Genomic DNA, 27950 nt, shown 5'->3' on the forward strand with positions numbered 1-27950 from the left:
GGAGATGCTTTGGGGAAAACAGGCACCCAGGCTTAGAGTCCCAAACCAATGGTGCTTTCAGGGATATTTACAAATCATAACCCATTGCAAGAGAAAGATCAATCTGCTGTACAGCTAAATTAATATTTAACTTGCTCAAGAAAAGTCAATCCCTGGGTTATTAGGAAAATTAATAAAAGCCCTAAACTGATGCTGTTCTTACACGAGCCATCAGCATGTTCTAAAAGTCATCAATGTTGTCTTCCTCATACCCTTCTGATGTGCCTCATCCCCACCCAATCCAACCTTCTCCTCTAACCCCTCTTTCTTCCTCCTTCTCTTCTTGCCACAGAACCCTTCCTTCAAACAAAACCTGATATAGATGTCTAGTAAAAAGAGCTGCCAGAATGGAGGGGACTTCAGAAGCCCCATCTCCTGACCACTCCCATACTACCCCCCCTCCCCCCAATGTCCCCTGAGAAGGCCTCAGAGCACAGCTTTAAATTCTTAGGCAAAGAACAGTGACTCCCAAGCTTAATTGTAGAGCAGAATCAATGGGGGGTGGGGGCATACAATCACATTTGTGGGCCTACCTCATCCCCACTGACTTAAAATCCCTGGGGTGAAGCCCGGGGATCAGATGTTAAGCTGGTGATTCTTGTATAATTTTCCTGCAGAGATTGAAAGACCTTGGTGGGATTGTCCTCGAATCTCTGTACTTTGGTCTCCCCTGGTCCTCCCAGGAGTGATGTTGTGTGGCTGATTGATGTCAGTTCCGTTTTCAGCCAGGTCTGGAAGAGCCACTCAGAACCCACGCAGAGATGAAGCATGAAACTATGGATGGGAGGAACCAGCGGAGGGACACCAAGGCTTCCTGAGAGAGGAAGCTTTGGGTAGAAGTAGAGGGCAGGAAATTCAATTCATTTCAGTTCAGTTTTTGCATGTAAATGTCCAGTGCAGTGCATTTCAGGAATTTGGATGCCACCTAGAGTGGTTGGTCTTTCTTTAGCAGACAGTGAGGAGCTACTGGCTTTCTGTATGCAGAAGGTGCTCAATAAACAGAATCATTCTCTTCATAATTAACTACCTACAATCGCTCTTTGGCTGTTAACTTGCTTTATTCTCTAGTCCTTCTCACTACCAGACATACTATGCCTCTTGTTATCCTCCACTACACTTCAAGTTCCCTCTGAGCAAGGCCTATGTCCCCACAGCCTAGAGCAGGGCCTGCCTGGCTCCTAATAAGTAAGTGCGTGAGTGCATGACCAGCTGGGTGGAAGGAAAGGAGAGCCTGGGTATGGATGTAGATGTGAGGATGGTGAGGGGATCAAGCTGGCTGAGCAGCCCAGTCCCAGAGGGAGGCTGGCATGGCAGAGTCGGGGCTGAGAAGGCAGCCTGTGGATGCTATGCCAGAGTGGTTGGTCTTTCTTTAGGCAGACAATGAGGAGCCACTAGCTTTGTGTGCTGGGAAGAGATAAGATCAAGCTTGGCTTGAGAATGATTAGTTTGGCAGAAGTGCAGAGGATTAGAAAGGGGAGGGGATGGAGACTGGGTGACCATTCTGAGACTCTCCAGTTGTCCAGGGGAAGGCAGCGTGGGCTGGAACTGGGACAGGCTCATGGCCTTGAGACAAGGGCATGGGGAGGAGGATGTGGCAGAAGGGACTTTGCCCAACATGCCCCTCAAAAAACTGTGGTACACTGAAGGAGAGGAGTCTGAGACTCATTCATCCATCCATCCGCCGTCCATCTATGAGGGGAGTGCTGGAGGCAGAAGAGCAGGGGGAGCTGCCAAATAATTGTTTATGGGCCCGGGGAGCAGAAGTTCCAAGGACAAAGCTTGAGGGAAACCCCTTTTGAGAGTTGAAGAGGGAATGGAGGGGACACTAAGAAGTAGAATGACAGGGAGGAGGAGAACCAGGGCTGTGGAAACTGAGGCAAGAGCCCAGGGGAACTGATATCAGAAGGTGCTGAGGGTCCAGGACGATAACTGGAAGTAACTGGAAGTAAAGTGGGTCATCCCAGGGTGATGGCCCCAGAGATGTCAGGACACAGTTGCTGTGTGTGGCGGGGCAGAGGGCAGCTGGCATGACATGGAGGATGATAAGAGAGTGGAGGCCAATAGGATCTTCCCTTCAGGTGCTGAGGCAGGGAGGAATGAAGGGAGGGGGAGAAGGAGGCAGCCAGAGTCACATTAGGGGAAGCAAAGCAGTGTCAGGATGGGGAGTCTGGCTGTGACTGAGGGGGGTGCGGTCCCAGCAAACTAGACACTACACAGGCAGGGCAGGGTGGGAAACAGATTTAGCAAAACTCAAAAAGGAGGGTGGGGAGTCTTGTCGGGGCCATCGCATCTGTCCACTGTTAGCTCATTAACAACTCTGGGAAAGGCTTGGCGGGAAGACAGCTGCCTCCACTGTAAGACCAGACCATCTTCAGGTCTGGGGTGGGGGTGATGGGGTGAGGTCGGGTCTCCAGTATAGCATTCCACCCTCAAGGTGGGTCCTTGGTCTAGAACACTGGCTGTCTCCAGAGACAGGAAAAGAAAGCAGAGTTGAGGGAGCTGAGAGAGTCACTCTCACCTCCAATGCCCTATCTGTTGCTGCCTAGGTGCACCCTTCCAACCCACGTTCAAGGTCTCACCCACAGTAATGGTGCCTTCCCCTTGGCCTCCCCAGGCATAACCCTCTGCTGGCCCTATTGCATTCTCCATTTTTTAGTAGCCTGGGTGGCTACTGGTCTCTCCCACCAAATCCGTCTTCTGGGGTCAGGGCCCTCTGTGGAAGCTCACAGAATGCTTTCAGAAGTCAAATTTAAGGCAGCTGGAGACTTCCGGAGAACGAGAGCAGCATTCGGACAGGAAGCGTTTCCAGTTGCTGCACACACTGGTGCGGCAGTGTCTGAACCCAAAGATTCTCTGAACCTTGGCCATTCATTCAACAACTATACTTCATCACCTTCTGCGGGCCAGACACTGTTCTAGGCATTGGGGATTCTGTAGTGAACAAAACACACCAATCAAGAATGAAGACCCCATTCTAATGGGAAAGGGGGGGGGGGTGTTGCAATGAATATAACAGAAAGTGAAGTATATGGAAAGGAGGGCCAGGGTGTGCCACGGGGTTGCACTAAATAGGGTAGTCAGGGAAAGTGAAATAAGATAAATTTGATTATTTAAAGCTCACCCAGAACTGGTGGGCTATAAAGGGTAAGGCCTCCTTCGCTAGACCTTTCGGGGGGCTTGGGGAGCTGGGGCCGGCCGGTGCGGTTCTCCGAGAGTACCACGAGGGGGAGCCCGGACCCCTCCTAGCGCCTTCCCAGCCCTCTCTTGCGAGCAAAAGTTTTTCTTAAACTAACAATGCCAGTGTAAGGAGGTGCTCGCGCCTGATTGGACGAGAGATTTTTGCAGGTTTGATTCCTTGATTGGACAGGAGGTGTTAGGGGTGGGGAGAGAGCTGATGGTGGGGGATCCCGCTCCCTCCCGCGTCAGTCTGGCCGGCTCCGTCCTCACGTAGGCTCCGCTGTAGCTCGCAATGTGACAGCAGGACGCATACGCACTCTCGCGCTCTCCCCAGCTCGCACTCCTTCGCCCTCTCTCTTTCACACACGCACGCACACACCCACCTCTCCCATAAACACACACACACACATGCACACCCACACCCACGCGCGCCCGCACCGCCCCACGCGCGCACACTCCCGCCCACGCCCACGCCGCGCTCGGGTTAGTCCGGTCCCGGCGAGAGCGCGAAAGGATACGGAGAAGCCCCCGGCGGGGAGCGCAGCGGCGCCCCGGGACGCGGCGCCCTCCCCGCGCGGCCGCTTCGGCTCGGGCTCGGCCTGGGGGCCGCCGGCCGGCGATGGCCCCGGATTGCCTGCTGCTGCTCCTCCTGGCATCGGCAGCGGCCGCGATGGAAGGTAACGTACCCTCCGCGGAGCAAGTTGGCTGCTGGCGGCTGTATCCCAGGGCTTCTCCGGCAGCTTCGGGGTCGCTCGCATCCCGCTACCCGAGGGCAGGCTGTTCCGGAGCCTCGGCAGCGGCCGAGAGCGGGGCTGGGGCGGCACCCACCGGCGCGTCCCCGGGCGGCTTTCGGAGTCCCTTCGCTCCCGCGCCTGGCGCTCCCGGGCGGCCACGGTCTCCCGCAGCCTCGGCTAGGAGAGCGCGGAGTCGCTGCATTGCGGTGCAGGCTCCTTAGTTCCGGGCAGAGCGGGGCGTTGGAGAAGAAGGGGCCCCCCGCCTGGGACCATCGGCCCCTGGAGTGCGGGCATGGGTCCGCTCCCTTCTTATCCCGGGGGGCACGGATGCGCTTAGGCGGCCGCGAGCCACCTCTCCGTGTACTCCCCTCGGCGTCCGCGGGCTCCCGGACTCTGGGCTCGGCGGGCTAGCGCTGCCCCGTACCCCGAAAGTGGCCCCGTACCCTCGGGGACAGCCTGGTGGTCCGGGAGCCTGCCGGGCTTCATCTTTCTTGTGCCAGTCTGGGAGAGGTGGACACCTTTGTCGTCTCTCGAGCCTGGGAACTGGGGTGGGGTGGGTGCCCGGTCCTCCGAAACTCGCCCGGCGTCCCCTCCGCCCAGGTAAGGGGACTCAGCGGCTGGGAGCCGACGGGCAGCGACACTTTCCCCGCCACCGGAGCCTCGGCTGTGCTCCGGCGGTGGAGGGAAGCGCGCTCCGCGGCACCTCGCCGGGCGCTGCCGGAGCACCCGCGCGCCGCGGCATCTGCGAATCCCCGTGGGAAATCCCTGCCCCGCTCCCCGCCCCCGCCCCGTCTCCCTCCCCTTCCTCTCAGCGGGGAGGCAGCTGTAGCTCCTTCCAGGGAACCCAGCTCGGCCTTTGCGCGGAGTTGAGTTGCCAGGGTTGGGGGTGAGGCGGCGCGGAAGCCCAGCTCACAGCCGCACTTCCCGGGGGCGGACACCGGGTGGAACTCCAGGGGACTCGGTGCTGAAGGGGCGCAGCTCCAGGCGCCCCAAGCCTCCTCCCAAGTTGGGAGCTCCTTCCCATACCGGTTGCCCAGTAGAACCCTTCAAATGCCCACAGTGGTTCGGCGCCCCTGGCCCTTCCAGAAAGCACTGCCCTTCTCGAAGCAAAACTGGGCATTCAGGGACCCAAGAGGGGCCGGGGTCCCTTTGCCTTCCTGTGAAGACCCCATATCCCGCCTTCGTGTGGCGGCGGCAGGGGGGGGGGGTGCTGCGATTAAAGCCTAGAAAGCTCTCACTTGCGTTTTGCAGGTGGCTTTTTGTCTGCCCTCCGCCTACCACTGCTCTTCCTGGCTGTTCTGTGAGGAGGGGATCGCTTTTTGGATAGGGCGGGGACTGGAGCAGTGTGGAGCAGGGTGCTTGGGTTTGACTTACTGGGGCCCGTGCGGGAGCAGTTGAGACAGGACAAGCAAGACGATGTACACTTCCAAAACGGTCCGACAGCCCTGGGTCAGTGAGCATTTGCAAGGGGCAAAAAGCTCTGGGGCCATGCGACCTGCCTGCCTCTCCGCGCCTCTGAGAGCAGATAGGTGCGGGCTTTGGGAGCTTGGTCTTGATAGGTGCCGGCTTTGGGAGCTTGGTCTTGGCATTGATTCTCCATCAGTGAAGGAGGGCACATGCCCGGGAACGAAATTGTTTGGAGAGCAAACGTGTGGGAGCACCCCAGGTGTCTGGCAGTGTGTGGTTTCCTCCTTAGACCCCTCTTCTTGGGTAGCCAGAGCTCCCTGTCTGCTGTGGCTCTGTTCTGTGTGAGGGAGGGTGCCATTGTGCCTGCCTCGCTCTGTGTACAGCCCCTGTCCTCCAGGTCATCTGGAGCAGCCCACGCTGTAGGGGCTGTGGCCCTTCTCTTGGAACAGCCCAGAAACTTTGCCGGTAGCCTGGCAGGAAGGAGCCTCTCTGGGCTGAAAATCTCCCCAGCAAAGGGTTAAAAGAAACACCACATTCAGCAGAATATTAAAGCAGCCCCATGGTCCCTGCCCAGTGCACAGGGATAGTACACACCATTCACTCCTGCCTCTCCTCAGATGAACATAGGCAGGTTCATTTTCTACTCTCCTCACACAGAGCCGCCTTCCCGCCTGCCTGGCTGGGCTGGGGCCAGCGTCATTCGTTTGTGATGAGTGAGGAATAATTATCAGAAAAGTGAATCAATGAGCTGCTTACACAGACAGCAGAGCCTACCCAAACTCTGCTGTGGCCAGGGGGGTCCTCTCCTTGCTGGGTCAGCCATGTATATGACTGTCTGTCTGTTTTCTTTCCCCTGAGGGTCTTGGGTGGAATTTTAGTGGGGCCTTGTCACCCAGGGCAAGCAGTTCAAAGACTAGCCAGATCCTTAGCCCAGGCTAGGGCAGGGACAAAGGGACAGGGCAGCCGTGGGACCAGGTGGAGAGAGGTGGCCAGAGGCAGGCAGGGCCCTATGAGATCCCCCACCCCCACCTGGGTGGAAGGAAAGAAGGCAGGGGCTAGTTTCCCTGGGGTGTGGGAAACTCACACTGAAAGAGAGCACCCATCTCTCCTCTTCCAGCCCCTTCCCCGTTTCCAGTTGATGGTGTGGCTCTGTTCTGTTGGGAGAGAGAGAGAGAGAGATGGCACTGCAGGAAAAAGGCTCTCTGGGGGATTTTTAAGTCTCTTTGCAGAGGGGAGCAGGGCAGGTTGTGGAGGCAGGGATGCTGACATCCACTAGCCACATAGCCAGGCCTCCATCCTCAGCCTCTGGACAGACAACCGTCTCCTTCCAGCCCTTGTCTTTTCACTCTGTGTCCGAGAGCCTGTTGAGAATGGGCTGCTGGTTATCTACGGAGGGAAGGCAATTGCCTGCATTCTCAGAGCTGCCCTTCAGGAACGGGGGTACTCCTACCCCTGGCTTCTCTCGAGGTACTTCTGCAGCAGCAGGGACACGTTGGACTGGCAGCAGACACTCCTTCCTCAATGGGAGCTTCTCTGGACCAAGCATGTTGGCCCTTCTGGAAGGCGCCAATCCGCAACCACTGACCACTAATGCTAATAGCCTTCTCCCAGCCTCACCCCCTGTGCCCATGACTGATCATGCACCTGCAGGTGGCCTCAGTGTTTGGACACTGGCTGCCCAGAATACTCCCAGGAAATCTGCTCTTTGGTGCGTCTAGAGTGAAGTCCTGGGCTTGGCACCCTTGGATGTGCACACGTGCTTGATTTGGTGGTAAATCTCTAGGGCTTGGCAGATAGTGAGTTCTCAGAAGGAACTGCTGACCCATGAATGTATACTCCGGAGTTACTGTACCCGCTTTGTAGCATACCCCACCTTGAAATGCAAGGGCACTGAATTCCATTGTACACAGTTAAGTCTCCATTACATCGTGGTGAAAACAGCCGGTGTGTCTACCACAGGCCACCAGGCTAGACAGTGATTGGTTATTTCTGCATTTTTCTGTTAATATTTGTTTGCTGAGTGTGCATCTATTTTGGGTGTCCATGAGCGTGCGTGCCTGAGCTGGCAAGTAGTAGCAGGCGCCAAAGGTTTAAAAAAATGTCTGGGAGAAGAAAGCAAATTTGAGAAAACCCTATCCATTATCTGATTTTATTTTCTGTGCATTGTGAAAAGGTCGCTATTACTCAGGGACACCCCTCCAGCCAGTGAGTGGAATGCTGGTGAGGTATGGCAGCACAGCTCTGGGCCATTGCTTGAGAAAAGGCTTGGCGATTTAAACGGTTGCAGAGGTCTGGACCCGGCAGCCGTCCAAACCTTCTGGGTTGGCAGTGCAGAGCTGCCAGCGGCTGGGGATGCCCAGGAGCAGAGGGAGGACCTACCGGGCCCCATGGGATTCTGCCCCAGCCCCTTCTGCCTTTTGTTGACCTGTGCAGACTCAGACTCACATCTCAGAGTCCCTACCTTGGCCCCTCACAGGGATGGGTCCTAATTGCCAAGATGTGCTTTGGGAAAAGCCCATGAGGCAGAAACATGGGATGGCACCTTTTTACATTCTGTCCACCAAGAAATAATCCTATATCATAAAAGCCGAATATGCTAAGTGTCCGGTCGTCTGGTCAGCCGTTCAACCAATCAAAGCGTAATATGTTAATGATATGCTAAGGCTGCTCAACCCCTCGCTATGATGTACACTGACCACCAGGGGGAAGACAGTTGACTGGTCAACCAGTCGCTATGATGTGCACTGACCACCAGGGGGCAGTCGCTCTGACTGGTAGGTTAGCTTGCTGCTGGGGTATCAGGGGATATACGAGGGCACCATGACCTCTTCCTCCGTATCTAGTGCATGGACCCGCCCATTTCCTGGAAACTACTGATCCTATGGCTGGTTGACTGGATTTCATGAACGTGGGGCAGTGGAAGGAGTTGCAGGGTCAGGATTGGGATCTGACCATGAGGATTGGGGCTAATCCCTACGAGTTCTTAGTAACACTAAGGTTCAGGGGCATAGTATTTTTCCAGCACGGGCAAAGGGTGGAGGCAATTTTGAAAGGCAGAAGAGGGGAACATCATCTCAGGCAGTGGGTCTCTGGCTTCAAGAAGTCTGTATGTCACCTGGACAATTTACTACCGACTCGTGGGCTCTAACCCCAAAGTTCAGTAGGTCTGAGTGGACCCTGAAATAGGTCCTCTGGCCTCCAGAAGATTCTGATGCAGGTGCTTACTGGAAACACTGCGCAGGGGAATGATTCTAAACGAGGCTGCGCTCAGAAATCCTGGGCAGGTCTTGCCCTGCTTCGCATTTCCTGAGTTGGAATGGCCTGGGTACCTGCCTTTTAAACAAAGGGCCCCAGTGATTCAGGTATAGGCAGCCTGGCACCAGTTTGGTGGTTTTTGTTTGTTTTAACTACTGATAATAGCGAACACTTAACACTAGGTGCTGTTCTAGGTGTTTCACATAAATGGATTCACTTCCTCCTTATATCCTTATCAGGTAAGTATTATTACTATCCACCCCCTTCTCCTAATTTTCAGATGAGATGACTGAGATACAGAGTAGGTGAGTGGTTTGGTAAGGTCACACAGCTAGTAAGCAGCCTGCATTAGAACCCAGGCAGTCAGGTTCTGGAGTCTATCTATGTTCTTAACCCCTCCTCCCCACTCCCCTTACTGTGCCACTTTTGTAGGCTTTGCCCAAAGAAAGGTTCAGACCAGCCTGAATCCATGGTAGGAAGAATTCTGATGCCAACGCGGCCACTGGCCATTGGTACCCCATTGATTACTGGGAACTCCAGGTTTCCGTGGTCTTGAAGAAGAGAGGAGAGAAATGTTCAGATGATCCCAACACTGCAGCTCAAGCACCAGTTTCCTGCTCTCTTCCTTCCCCCTCCTCCCACCTCCCACCCTATTGCCACCCCACACTCATGCAGATGCAGGGCTGGAGACCTGCACCACAGCATGGCTCCTGGTGGGGGATCCAGTAGAAGGACTGGGAGCATTTTGGCTCTGGCCAGCTCTCCCAAGGAAGACATGATCACAGACAAGTGTCCCCAAAGGAGCTGGGCCTGAGTGCCCTATGCATTGTGGAGCGGCACACACAGCACCCTTCCTGTCCGCACCTGCCTGTCTAAGCACATCCTTGCACCTGGCTTCCAGGAGTCGGCTTCCTTGGAAGAGCTCACTTTATGTTTCCCTCTTCTGCACTTGCCACTTAAGCAACCTGAATATTTCTACCAGATTTCCATGACTCCACGGGTGCTGGGGACACAGAGCAAGGATGCCTGCCCTTCTGAGGAAATGACTATAGTATTCAAGTAATGCCCTGGGAGAGATTTCATATTAAATATCAAATTTTTGCATGAGAAATTCCTCAGCCTCTTCCTGGGAGGGGATTCCATTTCAGTTGATAGTCGGGTCCCTCTGGTCAGTGTTTGGCTGTGTGCTTAGAGGGGGTGCATTGAGTGGCCAGGTCAGGGCTACCTGCTCCACCAAAGACCCCCGACGCCTGATGTCTGAGCCACCTTGCTGGCTTTTGTTGGTCACTCCTCTGGGGTTGGAGAGGTGGGAACACACTTTCCTGGGAGGCCGGGATGGTGGGTTGGTTTTTCTTAGCTAATGGATAACTGCTTTCCATCTGACCTAAGACACAGGAAGCAAGCAGGTGTACAAGGAGCTCTCTCCCTCCCTGTGCCTGTTTTCTGACTGCTGACCAGACGGGGGAGGGTTCATTATGGTGGAGAGGGCAGCAGGGGCTTGGGTGGGGGGCACCCCCAGAGTACAAGCAGTGGGAGGTTGACAATTTTGATAGAGCAAAATCTGGAACATGGTGACCTCCTGGCTAATTGTGGGGGAGTCATGGGTCCCCATAGGCTGGTGGGGGTTCTGTAGGGACCAGGCCCCAATTGTGGGACATCAGAGGTGAGTAACAGTGAGGTTGGCGACAACAAGAAGGGCCTTAGCCTGGTGCCCTCCTGCTGGTCAGCAGCAGGCCCAGGACTGTGTAGGTGGGTACAGGTAGCATTGGGGCCAGAGTCCCCACTGGTCCCAGGTAGAATGATCTGCCTCTCAGTGCAAGTGACTTGTAGGTTTGCCTCTAACTTTCTGAGAAAAAAGCATCTTATTCACCTGCTCACTCACGCCCCAGCCAACAGGGAGTGTTAATCCGGCTCTGTGGGAAGATGCCTGGAGCAAAGATGGGGTGGGTGGGTCTTCACTCTAATGACCCTGCTGATAATTGGGGCTTCAGGATGGTCCATTTGCTAAAAAAAGGAGGGGGGGGGGAAGGTGATGCAGAAGGTGGCTCTGTTTTCCCCTCTGTCCCAGTAGAGGTGTCCCTTCAGGTCAGGCGAAATCCCAGACAACACCATTAGAGGCTGCTTCAGGAGGCTGCTCTGTCCCCTCCTGGAAAGCCCCAGAGTTCTCTGGAGCAGAACTGGGCCCCCGTGGAAACGTAGAGGAAATTTCCTGAGAATTACCAGGACTCATTTCTGCCCGCAGATTGCACCTGAGGCTCTGCGTCCCACCTCTCTCCCCTCCAGCTTCCTGGCAGCAAGTGACAAAATGACTGATTTGAATTTAACTTCCTTACCCTGCTTCTCCATCCCCCAGTGGAGGTGATAATGAGCAGAGAGATGGGCAGAGGCAGGTGGCCAGGAGGGGCGGGGACAGGCCAGGGCGCTGGGCCATGGCTGTAGCCTGGCACCAGCTTCTGAGTCTCTGAGACTGATTCTGGGGCTGCTTGAGCTCCAGGGGACAAGGGTCAGGCTCCTTCCCTTGGCTCTGACATGTCAGGAACAGCACTGGAGACAAGTTTCAGGGAAGGGAAGAAACTTTCCAGAAATCTTATAGGCTGGCAGCGTTAGAGCCAGGGCTAGACTAAGCTCCCATCTGCCCATTGAGTATTTACTATATGCTGATCCCTTTAATAGTATATGTATTGATCACCATCCCTTCATATCCAAGCATTTATTTCCCCATTTTACAGGTGAGGAAGCTGAGGTTTTGAGCCGTTAACTTACTGATGCAAGATTCAAACTGAGGTTTTGACAAATTGGATGACGCCCCGGCTCTTTGCCTCCCAGCTCAGCACTTTTTCTATTTAACATGGCTTATTCATGAAGTAAATCAGGGGGCACCTATTAAGCACCAGCTGTTTATGCACCATTCTGCCAGGTTCTGTCAAAGGTAACACACTGTCCTGTTCTGGTCTGCTCGCTGGGTCCCTGTGGCCAGGCTCTCCCAGGCTCTTTGGAATGACCCCCACCTGCGCCCCCAGCTGGAAGAACCTTATTTTCCTTCTCGGTTTGCATTTTCCTGTATGGACATGGCCTTTGCCATGTGCCTCCACCGCTCAGAGCCCCACTGTGGTCATTATTTGTTTTCTTTCCGCTGCATGTCCATCTGGCTCTTGTCTTTGATGAGCTGTGTTGCTTAGATGGTTGCAATTTGGCATCTGTGTCTGGATCTTAGTGGTGGGGGGCGTGTAGGGAGCAGGGTTGGTGTGGGTCTCCTGGAGCTCCTTCCACAAGTCCACGTTCCAGAGGAAGGGCCAACTGCAATGTTCACCTTTGGGGGTGTCCCCAGCTTCTTTCCGGTGGACCCTGCCCTGCTTGGGTCCTTGTTGCTTCTTGAGCTCTGCTTGCTTCTGCCCATTTGGCCAGATGCAGATGCCATGACATCAGAGGAGGACATTGGGGTTGAGTATCAGCTTTGAGTGTGGAAGGACATGTGGGAGGAGGGGGAAGAGAGAGGCCCCTCAGCATCCTAGTCTTACTGGACACTGGTCGGTCCCCTTGGGGCTGTGCCTGTGGAAAGGGCTGAACAGGAGGGCCAGGATAATTGCGGGTAGCTTCATTGACATGGTGGCGAAAAAATGCCTTATCTGTGAGAGGCAGCTGGGCCCTGCAGTTAATTGTTCTGTTGTTTTCCGCTTGCTATTTTTCCAGCGCATCGAGTTAGGACCTTTGCCCTTGGCTTTCTCATGGATGCTGAGTCTGGAGTTGGGTAGTGAACTTGGAGGGGGACAGAGATAGGGGAGGAGCCTCACCAGGAACTGATGGAGTAAGCGCCCATCCAAGGATGCTCCCGCCCCTTTGGCAATGCATCCAAATGGCTGAGTGGTGGAGCACAGGCTGTAAGCTTTGCGCAAGGAAGCAGGTCTCAGGATCTTCAGAAATCCACTGCGTTTTGGGCTGGTGCCCAGGGACCTGTGCTGAGACCACGCCAGACCATACTTTGGATGTCAGCCTATACCTTGGCGTTTTACCCAGTCACTACATGTGTGAATGTCTTCCAGCACCTTCAGGATGCAAGACCCCTTACAACCTGGGTCTCCTTTCCTCCCCTGCTCCGTGCAGGCACGGGTACACACACACACCACACAGGTCCGCACACCCTGATCGTTTTTTCTTTTTCCGATTTCACTGCTGCCATGTACCTCTGGGTCTGCACCTGTTTGTTCTTCCTGTTGACTTTTTCACTGACCTTATCTTGGCCAACACTAACATTTTCTTTAGAATCCACCATGGTGGTCATCTCCTTCCTCCCAGCCCCGGGCTAGATTAGATGGCTCACTGGTCCCCACCACAGCTGCCTCTGCCTTCTTCCATAGGAGCACGTTGCACACTGGTCTATAGTTGTACGTTAACGTCACTGAGAGTAGCCTATACCTCTGTGAGCCGCCAAAGGGTGGGCTCTGTCTTAATTGTCATGGTATCCCCAGCATGTGGCCCACAGTGGTGTCAATAAGTGTGTGTTGTATTAATGAATAAAAAGGAAGAAAAAAAATCAACAGAGCACCTTAAAAACCTGAAATCATGTCCCATATGATAATTTAAAACATGTCTATAGATTTAAAAATCTTTTTGTCAGTTGGGCAAAAAATGTTTTTTTTCTTTTTTTATTGAATTTATTGGGGATGGCATTGGTGACTAAAATTATATAGCTTTCAGGTGTACAGTTATATAATACATCATCTGTATATTGTATAGTGTGTCAAATCTTCTTCCATCACCATTTGTCTGCAATTTATTTGATATTCTTATTTGATAGTCAAAGCATGAAGCCTCATTCTTCTCCCCTTAAAGATGGGTTGGCTCTCTACCTGACTCTAATGAACAGAATGTGGCAGAAGTGATCCTGCATCACTACGGAGCTGAGATCATAGAAGATGCTAGCTACAGCTTCTACAAGGCTCTCTCTCTTTCCTGGGATGCTTGCCTTTGAGACCCAGTCGCCATATTGTGAGGAAGCCCAAGTGACATGGAGAGGCCATGTGTACAAGTTCCAGCCAGAGTCCCACCTCAAATCACAGCCCACAGCCAGCATCAAATGTCAGACATATGAGTGAGCGGGTCTTCAGTTGGTTGCAGCCCATCCCTGCTGACTCTTAAGTGGTAGGAGACAGGCTTTCTTCCCTGAGCCCGTTCTAAGTTGCAGATTCATAAACAAAGTAAATGTTGTCTGTGTTTAAAACTAGTAAGTTTTGGGTTGGTCTGCTATTGATAACTAAAATATCCTAAAATTAGTAGCAGAAAAGTGGTTAGCGTTCTAGTGTGGAAGGGGACACACATTAAGAAAACAAATAATGTAGAATATAATTTCAGGAAGGTGCTATAAAGGGAGGGAAGAGGGTGATGTGACTGAGAATGATGGGTGCAGGCTTGGGCAACTTAAAATGAAGGAAGAAGGTGGGGAAGGCAAGGCCCCTCTGTGAATACTTGAAGGGTGTTCTTACCATGCAGCCTAGCTCTATTCTGCATGGGAGATAGATATTGGCTTGGTTATGAAATTATTTCTAGCCAAGCTAAACCAAGATGGAATAGGCTGCCTTGAGGGATGATAGAGTCCCACCTTGGGGTGACCAAGTGAGGGCTGAGCCACTCCCAGACTTGAGAGCCCAAATTCTACAAGAGACAAATGGGATGTGGGAACAGAGAGATAGGACTGGCAGCTTTGCTTAGAAGCCATCAGTTTCATGAATACACCTACAGAGCACAATTATTGAGCTTCCATGTGAGAAGCATTGCATTTGAAACTGAAAACACAAAGGTAAAGAAGACACAGACTTTCCTTCAAGAAGCTTACCTCTTAACAGACTGGTGGGGGAGACAGAGCCATGCAAACTACAAGCTGTAACAGGACATATGATGGAGCCTGATAGATGTGGTGTAGCAGTTACACATCAGCTGCTAGGAGAAGCCAAGTGAGGGGGTCATACTTCCAATGGGAAGGATTTGAGGAAGGAGTGTGTGTGTGTGTATGTGAGCGTGTATAAGAGAGAGAGAAAGAGAGGCAGAGAAACAGGGACAGAGACACACGGTGAAGCTCCATGGAGGATGGGTAGAACTTTGTCGGATAGAGATGGCAGTGGGCAGGAATGGGAAATGAGGACTGATAGTATTCTACGCTCTGTGCCATGAAGGTGGACATCCAGAGCTCTCATCAAGGGCTTTACCTATTTTATTAGCCATCTTTTTGGTTGAAGAGACAGATGTTTACCTCAAACGGGAGGAAAACAAAGGGTAGGGGTAATTACTGGTATTTGTTATTACTGGATAATTTGGGAATGAAGCTATGATTGTATCTGCGGACACAGTGGCTATCTCAGGACTCGGTCTCCCTTTTTTATTCCTTAGTTCTGTGTTGGTGTCAGCTAAGGTGCTGGCAGAGAACAGACGGCACTCTCAAAGGGTTAATTAAGAGGAGTTTAATAAAGAGACTCTTTACAGGGGTATGAAGAGGGGTAGATACAATCATAGCTTCATTCCCTATAAAGATGCGGATGCATACAGGGACTGGCAATATTGGGAAGCCACGACTCCCAAGGCTAGAAGGGGCAAGTGGAGAGAAGGGCGCCATCCATCACCAGGCAAGAGCTGCAGCACAGGAGAGGGCTCCTTGACACAGGCTGTAGACATAGAGTAATGCAGCTGCTGCCCAAACCATGCCTAAGTGGGGTGGGGCATCATATTCCCTAAACGCTTTCTCCACTTTCTCATCTCCTGCTAGCACCTCCCATTGGATGAACTCAACAAGAAGGCAGAGGGCATGGAAGCCTGGTTCTTAGGGGTCAGTCTCTTGCGGCACAGAAGAGGGCAGAGGAAGGTAAGAGAGTGGATCTGGAGGGACAGTGGAGAGTAATCAGCACAGGGTCCTTTGTGTTGACTTCATCCTCGGGCAGGATCTCCATGAGATGGTCATGTGGCAGCCGGCAGCCCAAACTCACATCCTCTTGAAACTTCAGCAGAAAGATAAATTCTCACTCCCAGTTACTCTAGCATAAGCCCTGGAAGTTTCATCTGCTTTGTTCTTTTTGGGTTCTAAGCCTTTCTTTGAACCAGTATGACGGAACACACTCATTGGCTAGGTTGGGGGCATATGACTACCCATCCCTGGATACTGGGGGGGAGAAGTTATCCTAAACTTACCTGAGCCACCTGGTCTGAGATGGGGGAGGGCTGGCTTCCCACAAAAATGTCAGGGCCCTGTTTCCAGAAGAAACAGGAGTGGGTGCTGGACAAGCAACAGTCTACCATCCCCATTCAACCTTCCTGCATAACTGAATCATGGAACCTAATGGAGAGCTAGAGTGTGCAGCAAAGGAGAGAACATGGACTCTGGAGGCACAAGGAGGGGGCTATGGCTGTGATGATCCTCGTTGGAGATATGGGAAAAGCCAGGGAAAATGAAGATGATAGGAAAGTAAAAACCCAGGGAGGGAGAACTGGAGATAGCTGGGCAGACAGCTTCTTTCTTGATAAGGATGTTCCCTATGTTCCTGATCATGGTGATCAAACTCAAAGTGATGAATAGACAGGCGGCAGAGTGTTGGCCGAAGGCAAAGTGATTTTAAGACTAGCGCATCTCATGGTTGTCAGATGGGCGGAGGGGTAGGGATTTGGATAAAAAAGGTGAAGAGTTTAAGAAGTACAAATGGGCAGTTACCATAGTCATGAGATGTAAAGTACAGCATAGGGATTATTACATGCTGTAATAACCATGTATGGTACCAGGTGAGTACTAGACGTACAAGGTGATCGGGAGATAGAAATATCTCACCAATACCCTGTATACCTGAAACTAATATAATATTGAGGGTCGGCTGTAATTAAAGAAAAAGACTGGCATATCTTAACTAAATTCAAGGAAGAGGGTTTCCATTTAGGGCAAAGCGGAAAAACATTGGTTAAAGAGCCGTACTGGTCATTGCAATTCTCTGGGTTCCAACACAGACACCGGAACACCTTAACCTAACCATTGCATTTGCGTTGGCTGTCCATTAGAGAGCAAGAATGAAAGAAATGCAAAGTCTTAGGTGCAATGAGATATCTCATTTCCCCTCATTTTCACCATATCAGTCATGGCTTAGTCTCGCCTGGAATTTCCATTTTGCGTCAGTAGAATGATTATTCACAGTTTTCTGTGTAGTTTTTGTCTAGGTTTTGAGACTTGTATAACGATGGCAGATCCTCAAAGTCCTTTGCAGATGTCTCCTTATACCTTAGATATCTGTTTCTCATTTGAGAGAGCAGCATCTAAAATCTGCTTAGAATTCATCAGAGGAAGACTGCATTTGCCCTTCTAAGTTCTCTGCTCTTGAATCCAACTTTCTTTCCTCTACTTCCAACTGAGAACATGCCCCCATCCCCCCAGTAGCACAAAGCCACTGCTCTGCATGAAAACCCATGGTTTCCTTTTTCCAATCAGAAGAAAGTAATTTTCCTTTCACTCACCTGACTACCTTGTTCAGAGCATCCCCTACCCACCCTTTTCTGATATCTTGCTGCTAAGTATTTGCCAATTCATTTGCATCTCAATGGTTCCTTAGCAACTATCAAACCCTCAGGATTAGGTACAGAGCTGCTCTCTGACACAGACTGCCAGGGCTACATTGCCCTCTTTCATGGCGCCTTAGTTACACCAAGCCCTGCCCAGACACCCTCACTCACAACATCATGAGGGTTCAGAATTACAATGCAGTTCTTCCATACCTTATCTGAACTTGAAGGCTTCGAAGCGACCCCTGCACTAAATGCCCCAAATAACCCATTGGTTCCTGAAAACCGACCTCTGAGAGATGTTTTCAGAGAAAGACTCACAGGTCTCAGCATAGTAAGAGTCCTGTCTGTTGGCAGGCAGTGAATTAGGTCCATTTTATGGACCTGGCAGCTGAGGCTCAGAGAGGTGAAATGACTTCCCCAGTGTTCCAGGCATCTGGAACATTCCAAGGAGAGAGGAGAGCCCAGGGCACTGCTGCTTCCTAATCCTTGGTCCACTCTCACATACATTCTAAAAAAAGTGACTCCCATTTGCCAACTATTGTGAGCTTTCAGAATAAAAAAATTTTTGAACAGGTATGACTCTAGTCAACTGAGGTCCTAGGAAATTTCACTTCTCACCTAGCCAGGAATAATTGCCCAAATGCATAGGCCAAATATGTATATCCCCGGGTTTCTCTAGTCTGGGCACTTGATATTCTTCCCCTTCATGGGCTTGTAGTGTGGGTAGCACAGGAGGAGGGAGGGAGAGCGCAGTGTGTCAGTGTGTGTGCTTGCGTGTGCACTTATACAGATGCTATAGACAGACAGGGGCATCGGACCATTTAGCAAATTAGAATGTTCTGCCCTGAGTAGGTGGTGCTGCTTTGCAACAGTATGGGGCCTCCACCATCAAGGCTCACTGGCATGGAACAGCCAGGCAAATGCAAGAGCTATTCAGAAAAGGACAATAAGAACAAAGCTCATTCTGCAGTAAGGCTAACCTGTGCGACAACGTTGTTATTAAATACCTGGAAAAGACTGAAGGAACAATTACAGTATTGTCATAATGTATAACCGCACAAAGCAAGCCGTTCCCAAGGAGGCTCTGCTGGACAAAGCAGGGACTCAGCGGCAGTGCGTAATTCCGTCTCATCTGGAGTGCTCTTCCTTCCTCAGCCCCGGCAGAAGACCACACCTGTGCTGTGTGAGTTCTGCCCCCATGGGCTCCAGAAAGCTAAGATGGCAGGGAGGAAAGGGGTGGAAGTGCCTGGGTTTCTACTCCTCTACCTGTAGACCTGAAGGCAGAGTCCCAGTTGTAGCCTTCTTGATAGCCTGGGCTTAGCTGGGTGCTGGTCCCGGCGTCCTGGTGAGAGTTTGCTGAGTTGAGTTGGTTGAAAGGGTCTCATAAGGTGGAAACTGAGTGACTAGCTTTCCCATGAGGGGCTGCTGATAAAGAAGGATCACAAGGCTCATGTGGTCACTCCCTGCTTTACACATCCTTCCAGCTAGCTATGCCACCCAACTGTGCCAATGATGGGACCCACCACATAGGTAAACCCATCAGGTGGGAATTCCATACTCGGGCTTAGGGGATGGCCTTATGGTGTCATGGCTCTCTCTGTCACAGAGTTCTGCATCTAAACCAGTGTTTCTCAACCTTATTTTCATTGTTGCTCCTCCAAGGGACATTTTCCCTCCTTACCACCCCATTACCTGTGAAATGTTAATACCACAGATATACTCTATATCTGATTCTGTGCTGAGGTCCTTCCAAGGACCACAAACTATTATAATATATATAATAATCTTAGATCTTTTGCTTCCCCATGTTTCCAAGAATAATTATTGCCTCTGTTCAGAATACACAATCTAAATGAAATAATTCTGGCAGCTAATAAGGCGCCCTTGTCTGAGTGACGGCACAGCTTCGCACCATCTATTTTTCCGTATAACTTTTACCCAGTGTGTCATGGAGCAGTTGGAAAGGGTGTCCACCTTAGCGGGTCCAGGAGAGCCCCTGCTTTAGATGTTGGGTCCTGGAGTGGTCCCAGGGCTCAGTGAAGGCCTGGGGCACAAGGGTAACTGGGAGACTCAGGCTTAGTGATTTTACCAGTAAGTGTGGAAGTATTTTAGTATCTTAATGATTATGGTTTTGTCAGCCTGTACTTACTGTCATTAGATTTGAAAATAGTTTCTTGAGCTTGGGTCGATTTTCTAATAAATAAGTTTTCTTTATGTATAATTTACATGCAATATAATTTATCAATTTTAAGTGAACAATTCCATGAGACTTGACAAATGAATGTAGTCGTGTAGCCACTATATTCTCATGATATATAGAACATTTTCATTACTCTCACATCCCTCTCCTGTCATTCGCCTCCCTCTACCATTATTCTGACTTCTGGCTCTATAGATTTGCCTATTCTAGAAGTTTCTATAAATGGAATTATAGAGTATGCCATCTATTTTTGCTTGGCTTCTTTCACTTAGCATTATGTGTTTGAGATTCATCCATGTTGTTGCAAGTATGAATGGTTCATTCTTTTTCCTTGCTCAGTAGTATTCTATTGCATAGATATATCAGTTGGTTTACTCATTGAACAGTTGAGGGACATTTGCTTCTAGTTTCTAGTTTTTTGTTTTTATGAATAAAACTACTGTGAACATCTGAGTACATGTCTCTGTGTAGAGACAAAATGAAAAATAAGTCTTCATTTCTCTTGGGTAAATACTCAAGAGTGCAATTGCTGGATGACTTGGTAAGTGTAAATTGATAAGAGGCTGCCAATTTGTTTTCCAAAGTTGCTGTACCAGGTTGCATTCCTGCCAACAGTGGATGAGAGCCCCAGTTGCTCCACATCCTCACCGACAGTTGGTGTTATCAATCTGTTTAATTTGAGACATTCCGATGGGTATATAATGTCATTTCATTGTGGTTTTCATTTGCTTTTCTCTAATGACTAATGATGTTCTTCTTATGTGCTTCTTAGCCATTCATATATATTTTCTTGGATGAAATGGGTGTCCCGATCTTTTATCTATTTTTGTTGTTGTTGGGTTGTCTGTTCTGGGTTCATTTCTAACTTGTGTGGTTGTTTGGAGGTAAGTGAGGAACTCCACCCCTGCTACTGCTGGACTGTTTGGGTTGCTGTGTTGTTCTGAGAAAACCATAGTTGTTACCTGCTGTGTCTCATTCCTGGATGTGGAGAAGGGATGGGCCCGGATCTTCTCAACAAGGATGGCTGTCAGTTGTCAGGGAAGAAGTGCATCCCCAGACAGAGGCCAGGACCTTGGAAAGTGGGCTCTCGCTATGGGAGTGTGTGAGCCTCTGTAGGAAACCATAATTAGGTCACAAGGGACTCTGTTCCCCTGTGTTTATCTCCCATGTGCCTTTGCTAAGTTCTAGCCTCCTATTCACCATACTCCTGGGCATGAAGAAATGGCCTGTGCCCCCTGGTGGTGGTGGCAGCAGAAATGGCCAAACGTCCTGCTTTTCCAGGTGTTCCTATTATTGGTGTATTTAGGTTTTATTTTGTTTAGTGTTTTTTGTCTCTAATTTATGGAAAAAGGTAAGATTTCTCTGCACAGGATGCCCTGTGAAAGGTGATCTGAATCTGCCCAGGGAAGCACACGCAGGCTCAGCCCGCCTCTCAGGGCTGGGCCAATGCGATGGGGTGCTGAGTGCCCCAGGCTGTTCGACTCTGACTCCTGGGAGCTTTCCCAGCCCCTCCGGTGTTCATGACTCTGGTTCATGTCTGAACTTCAGATGACAGACTCGGGATTCCACAGGCTTTTCAGCACCTGGGTGTTGTAGGTGCTTCTGCCATGTTTGCTGCGATTTGCATGATGAAAATCAGTGATCACAGTAATCACGGGGGTGGTGACACATGACAAGCCTGTGGAGGCCTGCCCTGGTTGTCATCAAGAATCCGTGTGCTCAGCTGAGCCTGGCGTCACTTCTCACAAGCACCACTGTGCCCACGAGCAAAGATGCAGCTGATACTGTGTCACGTCTGGCTCTGGGCAGGGCAGGCTGTCTAAGTCCCCAGAATCCAGCCCAGGGCCTGGCACAGAGTAGGCACTTGGTAAATGTGATGGATAGATGGGCTGATGAGCTGTTTCCCTACCTCACTGCACAGGGTCACTCAGGGAGAGGCTGATGCTGATGCCACATTACATAAAACCAGGAACTCCAATCAAACAGAAGCAGCAGCAGCATAGGAAACCCAGTGGCCTGAAGATGGTTCAGACAAGGAACCGCCATTGGAAGGACCTGTTTCTAGGGAAAACGGAGGGGTCAACTCTGTGCCTTGAGCATGTGGAGATAGAGAGTGGTGGGGTGTGCATCATGGGAGAAACAGCAGAAGCAGGGGCACAGCAGTGGGAAAGGAAAGGTGAGTACCTGGAATAGCAGTGACAGTCAAGTGAGTGCTCGTGGTACAGCCAGATGGCCGGCGCCCTGGGAAGTTAGAGGACAGATTGTAGTGGGCTAGGGTAACCAGGATGGCTTCCTGAAGGAGGGGGTACTCTTTGATGGACATAGAGACTTCGTGCTGATAGAAGAGGCAGGGTATAAGATTCCCTTCCAGCCAGGCCTGCCCTGCCCTCAGCCAAAATCATCTGGAATGGGGAACCTGCAGAGTGGCATGTATCGGTGACATGTGACCCTGGTCTTGGACCTCCTGGCTCCAGAAAGCCAAGGATGTGACCCTGGGAGGGAGGCCTCAGCATCATGGCTGTGTCCTGAGTCCCAGGGCCCAGCTGACATTGCCATCAGGGGTTCACTGAGAGGAAAGCAAGGTGCTCCTTGTCATGGTCTGGCCTAGCTCTTCATAGCTGTCTGCTCTGTCTCACCACTCAGTGTGAGGTCTGTAAACCAGGGCGTAGGCTTCCCCTGGGAGCTGTCAGACATGCAGAGTCTCAGGCCCTGCCTCATGATGACCAAATCCTTGACTAAGAGTCCCAGGCTCTAACCTTCCGCAGTGGGGAAGTGTCCTTTTTAACACCTGAACAAACCATTTTTGGAACATTTTTTTTTTTAAAGGAACCATTTCAGATTTAAAAAGACAAAAAAGACATGTGGAGTAAATATAACACATGATCCTTTACTGGGGAAAAATTGCTCTAAAGGACTTAGTTAGACAATTGAAAGTTAACCTGGGCTCCCAAAATTAATGGAGAGGATCTCATTAGATGAAAGTATAAAAATATTAAATGTTCCAAATTTGATAAATGTGTTGTGGTCAAGGAAGAGAATAACTTTGTTTTCTTGGTGTGTGTACCCTACTCTCAGAGGGCTCAGGGAGGAAAAGGAACAAACAAATAAATGTGTGTGTATATACATAATAAAGGCATATATAATATAAAAATGTATAAATAATCCTATCTAATAAAAGAGTAATATGCAAATTGACCATCACTCCAACACACAAGATGGCTGCCCCCATGTGGTCAAAGTTGGCTGCCCCCATGTGGACACAAGATGGCCACCACAAGATGGCCAGCAGGGGAGGGCAGTTGGGAGGGACCAGGCCTGCAAGGGAGGGCAATTGGGGGCGATCAAGCCTGCAGGGGAGGGCAGTTGGGGAGGACCAGGCCGGCAAAGGAGGGAAGTTGGAGGCGACTGGGCCTACAGGGAAGGGCAGTTGCGGGGGACCCAGGCCTGCAGGGGAAAGCAGTTGAGGGGGACCAGGCCTGCAGGGGAGGGCAGTTAGGGGTGACCAGGCCTGCAGCGGAGGGCAGTTAGGGGCAAACAGGCTGGCAGGAGAGCAGTTAGGCATCAATCAGGCTGGCAGGGGAGTGGTTAGGGGGTGATCAAGCTGGCAGGCAGAAGTGGTTAGGGGCAATCAGGAAGGCAGGCAGGTGAGCGATTGGGAGCCAGCAGTCCTGGATTGTGAGAGGGATGTCCAACTGCCTAAATGGGAACAGGCCTAAACGGGCAGTCGGACATCCCTCAAGGGGTCCCAGATTGGAGAGGGTGCAGGCTGGGCTGAGGGACACCCCCCAACCCCCGTGCACGAATTTCATGCACCCGGCCTCTAGTATATTATATTCTATACTACAAAATATATGTGTAAGAAAGAGAGAATGAACAAGCAAATGCGGCAAAATATTAAGAGTTGGTGAATCAGGGTGAAAGGTTTGTGGGGTTCTCTGTTTTATTCATGCAGCTTTCCTGTGGCATCACTGTTATTTTAAAAATGAAAAGTTTTTAAAAAGTATGTTGTGTTGAAAAGTTTGATGGATGTTGCAAGTTCCACTCCCAAAAGGCTGAACCAATTTGTATTCTCACAATGCTCTGAGAGGGTTGGTGCAGCTGTTTGATGTAGCTATTTTTATTCAGCTATTTTGATGCCAGGGACTTTTTTTTTGATGGGGTCATATATCAGTTTTGACCTGGAGACATTTTGGTTTTTTTCCCCAATTTATTATGAATATTTCTAAAAGTACTGAAAGTCATAGCACAATGAACACCCATAGTCCATCGCCCATATTTGACAATTGTTAATGTCTTACCCTATTTATTTATCAGTACACAGTTTTGGGGGAGGTTGGGAATTGCGAGTCAGCAAAACTGAATAACTGCCAAAGGTAAGTGATGGGGCCAGACACCGTCTCCTCTGCCCCTTGACCTTCATCTTCTGTCTCCCATATTTTCCAAATTGCCTCCTGAACAGATAGAAATCACTTTTTTTTTTCTGAAGCAGTTTTGTAGAGTGTTGGAGTTGGACAGACTGAATTCGAATTCCATCACTGATCTTGGGCAAATTGCTTCACCTCTCCTTGCCTCGGTTTAGTCATCTGATAAGTGGGGATGGTGCCACTTACCTCTTAAGATTTGTTGTCAGAGAGAAATAGGATAACTTGCCTTAAGCCCACGATCACCATTATTTTTCTCATTTCTTCTCTATCTCTCTTTTCATTTAAAACATCTCCAGGCCACCTCCTCCAGGAAGCTGGGTCACTAAATATTTATCCTGCCTGCCAGTCTTTTGTCTGGTCCATACAGTGCCGATGCGTCGTTCTGTCTTGCCTACTCCAATAGATCCAAGTCCAGCACCCCACAGCCCAGCCCAGAGTGGGAAGGTGCACATCCAGTGAGGTTCACAGCCCCTCTCCAAGTCCCAGGTCTGTGCTCCCACCACCTACTCCTCAATCAGGTGGCTCCCCAAAGCCCCCTCCCTGCCCCACTTCTGGTTCACCTAAGACTCATGGGGCTGTCTGTTTCCCTGACTCTCCTAAGAGCCACATGGAAAGGGAAGGCATAACCAAGTACCAATATGGCCCCTGGGTGAGTATCTCACACTCCTGGTGATTACAAGGCCATGGCTGTAGACTTGCTTCCGCCTCCCTTTGGTCCTTCACTCCACAGGAAGTGAAACTTGTGGCCGGCTCTTGAGTTAGGAGACTGGAAGTCCTTGGCTCCCAGTTTAAGAACCTGGCAGGCAGACAGCCGGGTGGGGGGTGAGGGCTCCTTGGTTTGTGATGTGCGACCTGGCCATGGCATGTCCATGCTGCTGGGGCAGTAGTATGGTCCCTGGAGAACCTTTCGGGCACCTGGCCTCTCCTCCCACAGGACTGTGTTTTAGGGTCAATAGGGGGCTGATCAGAGGCCGAGGAGCAAAAGGGAACAGGCAGCCTGACTGAGAACGGGGTGGAGGTGGCAGGTGGGGCCAGATTTAATCTTTACGATGCAGTGGGACACTTAGTGACCGTTTTGAGTGGAGGGGGCTGTATGAGCAGGGCAGCACAGGTTAAACAGGTCTCAGACGGGAGAGTGCTTTGCAGGTGGGGTTTTTACTGTTCACAGAGGTGAATTCCTAATTGAACGGAGAAATGGAATTTGGGGAGGCATCAGCACACCTCTCTCTTACCATTTCCGTAACAAATTGGGGTTTTCTGTTTGGTGTGCATCTCTTCTTCTCCTTGGGCCTCGAAGGTTGGGAGCCTCCTACTTGTGCCTGGGTGCCTTGCGCAGGCAGCAGGATGTGCCCTGCTGGTGAGTCCCATTTCCCACCAGGCAGGTAGAACGGTACTCTTCGGGTGGTCTCAGAGGCCAGCTGCCATCCTCATTTGGCCACTCTTGAGGTGTGGGCCTTGGACTGTCACCTTTTCCTCTGTAAAATGGGAATGGATGACCCCCACCCCCTTATAGGGGCTTTGGTAGTCAATGAGTGTGATGACATAAAGCCAGTGCCTGCCACTGTGCTGAGTATGTAGTAGGCACTCAATAATTGCTTCCTCTCTTCTTCCTCGTGCCTCTTCTTTCCCTTCTCTTTCAAGGCAGTAGTGTGGGGGTGTTGCTCGGAGAAGCTGGGTCTCCACCTTGCACTCCGCCCTGCCTCCTGCAGGCTGCTGAGACACTGCCCTTGCAGTTTCTCCTCCGGGGCAAGGTGGCTGACCTCTAAGGAGAGTTCCTGCAGTCCGGCATTTCTCATCTCCGCCCCTCTGGAAGGCTTCCCTGTGTCAGGTGGCCAGGAGCACTGGTGCTGCCTCCTCTAGCCCGGCCTTGCCGCCCCCACCTCCTGCTCTGCACCTTGCTGGGTGGGCCCAGCTCAGAGGACGGGTCGACACCCCTGGTGTCAGCTAACAGTTACAACAACTGACTCCAAATCGGTTATTCAACAAGATAAACGTTTATTTCTTCTTCACATCACAGCCCAGTGAGGCCAGTGGCGGGGCTCTGTTCCACCCCATCACTCAGGGACCCATGCTGAGGGAGGAGACAGCACACCTCCTCTTAACCTGAGCCCAGAGGTGATACATCATTTCCTCTCCTCTCACGGCCCCACCCAGACAGGAGCTGAGAAGTGGAGTGAGCTTCCTGCTGCAACACCACAGCCTCTCTGCAGTCCAGGGGCGATCCACCAGGGGGGCTCAGAAAATTCCTCCCTCCCTCCATCCCGCTCTCGTGTCTTTTCTTTCCGTTTCTTCCTTTCCTTCTTCCTTCCAGCAATTCTGTCTCCTGGGGTCAGAAACTAGCCGCCTTTCATGAAGAGGAGGAAGAGATGCTCAGGGGTAACTTTTCAGATCCTGGAGGCTGGGCGCTCTGGGCGCTCTGATCGAAGGCAGAAGTCATCCGGATTATTCCATGCCTGCAGAGGCAGGCAACGGGGATAATTGGGGCCCAAGTGCTTTGGCAACAGCAAGTTCTTGGTGGTTGTTTTTTATTTATTTACGTTTGTCTGGGCTGCCTGCGGTATAGCCCCCACACTGTTTGCCTTCTCTGTTCCCGGCACTCCCCACACTTCCTCCTGCCTCGGAACATTTGCACCTGCTGTTCCCGCTGCTGGGTAAAAGGAACAAAAATCAGATGCTCTTTCAACTGTAGAATGGATTTTAAAAATTAAGAAAATAAATGCTAGAATTAAGAACATGCAGAAACTTACAAATAACAAAATGGTAAAAACCAGGGAATTAAGCTGCTTCAAGGAATTAGTGAATGGTGAAAAGGGTTCGAATAAAGATAAAAGGTAAGAATGAAAAATAATGGTGAAAAAAATATAAACCTACATGGACAAGATAAAATGTGAAATCCAGAAACTTTAAATACTCGAAGGCTAGGTTGTAGAACAGCAGGAGACGAAAGTCAGAGAAAACAGACATTCCCAAACCATGGGTGATGAGGGGGAGCGGTCTGGTTCTGTGATTGTCCTGGGAGGACACCTGTCTCTTTCTCTGGGGACTCTTGGCCGTGAAAATTTCCAGCACAAAGTGAGCCACCTTTCTCTTTAGGAGAAAGAAGCTCTGGGTGGGTGGGGTGGTAACCCTGGGAGGCCCTGCACTTTGTCATCTCCCAGAGGTCGTTCTTCTCGCCTTGCGTTTGGGGCAGTTGTAGGGGGCAAGGAAGTTGGGCAGTCAGAATTGGGTGCCACCCACTAAGAACAGGATGGGCCCTCCCGCACAGTGTATCCAGGAGAACACTAGTTAAGTGGAGAGTGAAAGACCGTGTTGAAGGGGGCAGGTGGGAGGAAGGGAGGTCACCAGAGGCTTGAGCTGTCTGGGAGCTACTATAGGAACTGGGAGGTCTCCCTGCTCCCGGACTTGGGGAATGTATCTGAGTGTAAAGGAATGCTTCAGCTGGCAGACACACCCCTTCCCCTTTTACTCCCCTCCTGTCTGGAACCCTACCGCTAGGTCCCACAGCTCCTGGTTTCCGCTGCCCTTGCCACCACACCACAGGCTTCAGGTCTGTGCCCCAGACACAGGCAGACTCCACAGACATCCTCTAGCCTAGGCTTCCTGGGTCCCTGGCGTTTCTCAGTCTCTGACACTGGCCACCTTCACTAAGACCTGGATGGCAGGTGAGCTGGAATATTATGGGCTGATGGTATGTGCCGAGTGCTGGGGACACTAACCAACACGTATGTATTCCTCTCTTATTCCCATTGCAAAAGGATGTGCTCCCTAAATGCCCACGATTCTTACTGTAAGTTGGAGGATATTACCACTTGTGGGCAAGACACTCTACCCTCTCCCTGCCCTGCCCTGCCCTAATGACGCATCCTGCACCAGGATACGTTTCTTTCCTATTTTGCCTCATTTTGAAGAGAAACAGATCTAAGTGACATCAGGAGCACTTTCGTTTTTAAATAGCATATTTTTGCTATTTAAATTTGTTTGCAATCACCTTGGGAGAGATTTGTCCATCTCTGAATTGCTGGAATGGTTCATGGAACCACAGTAGTAGACTGTTTGGGTTGCATAAATGAACCCAGACTGTCCACCAGGGATCTGATTCAGCAAGACCTGTGCCCCAGCCTCATATGTGGCCCGGAGGGAAGCAGAAGTGCCCTTGACTGGGTCATCCTTCATCCCCACCAGAACCAC

At 51.0% G+C, this 27950-nt stretch overlaps 1 protein-coding gene across 2 annotated transcripts in view; it reads left to right on the forward strand.

Annotated features, from left to right (window-relative positions):
- Positions 1–3531: 3531 nt before the first annotated feature.
- EPHB1 (EPH receptor B1) overlaps positions 3532–27950 on the forward strand; it is a gene marked incomplete at its 3' end in the record, with an annotated part of 414865 nt that continues 390446 nt past the window's right edge. For both annotated transcript variants that reach the window (XM_079794807.1, XM_079794808.1), the window contains exon 1: positions 3532–3893. In XM_079794807.1, coding sequence (XP_079650933.1) covers positions 3836–3893 — 58 coding nt within the window. In that variant the 5' untranslated portion in view covers positions 3532–3835. The remainder of the gene's footprint in view (positions 3894–27950) is intronic.

The sequence above is a fragment of the Cnephaeus nilssonii genome (genome assembly GCF_951640355.1).
Source record: "Cnephaeus nilssonii genome assembly, chromosome: 17".
In the NCBI taxonomy this organism is placed as follows: domain Eukaryota; kingdom Metazoa; phylum Chordata; class Mammalia; order Chiroptera; family Vespertilionidae; genus Cnephaeus; species Cnephaeus nilssonii.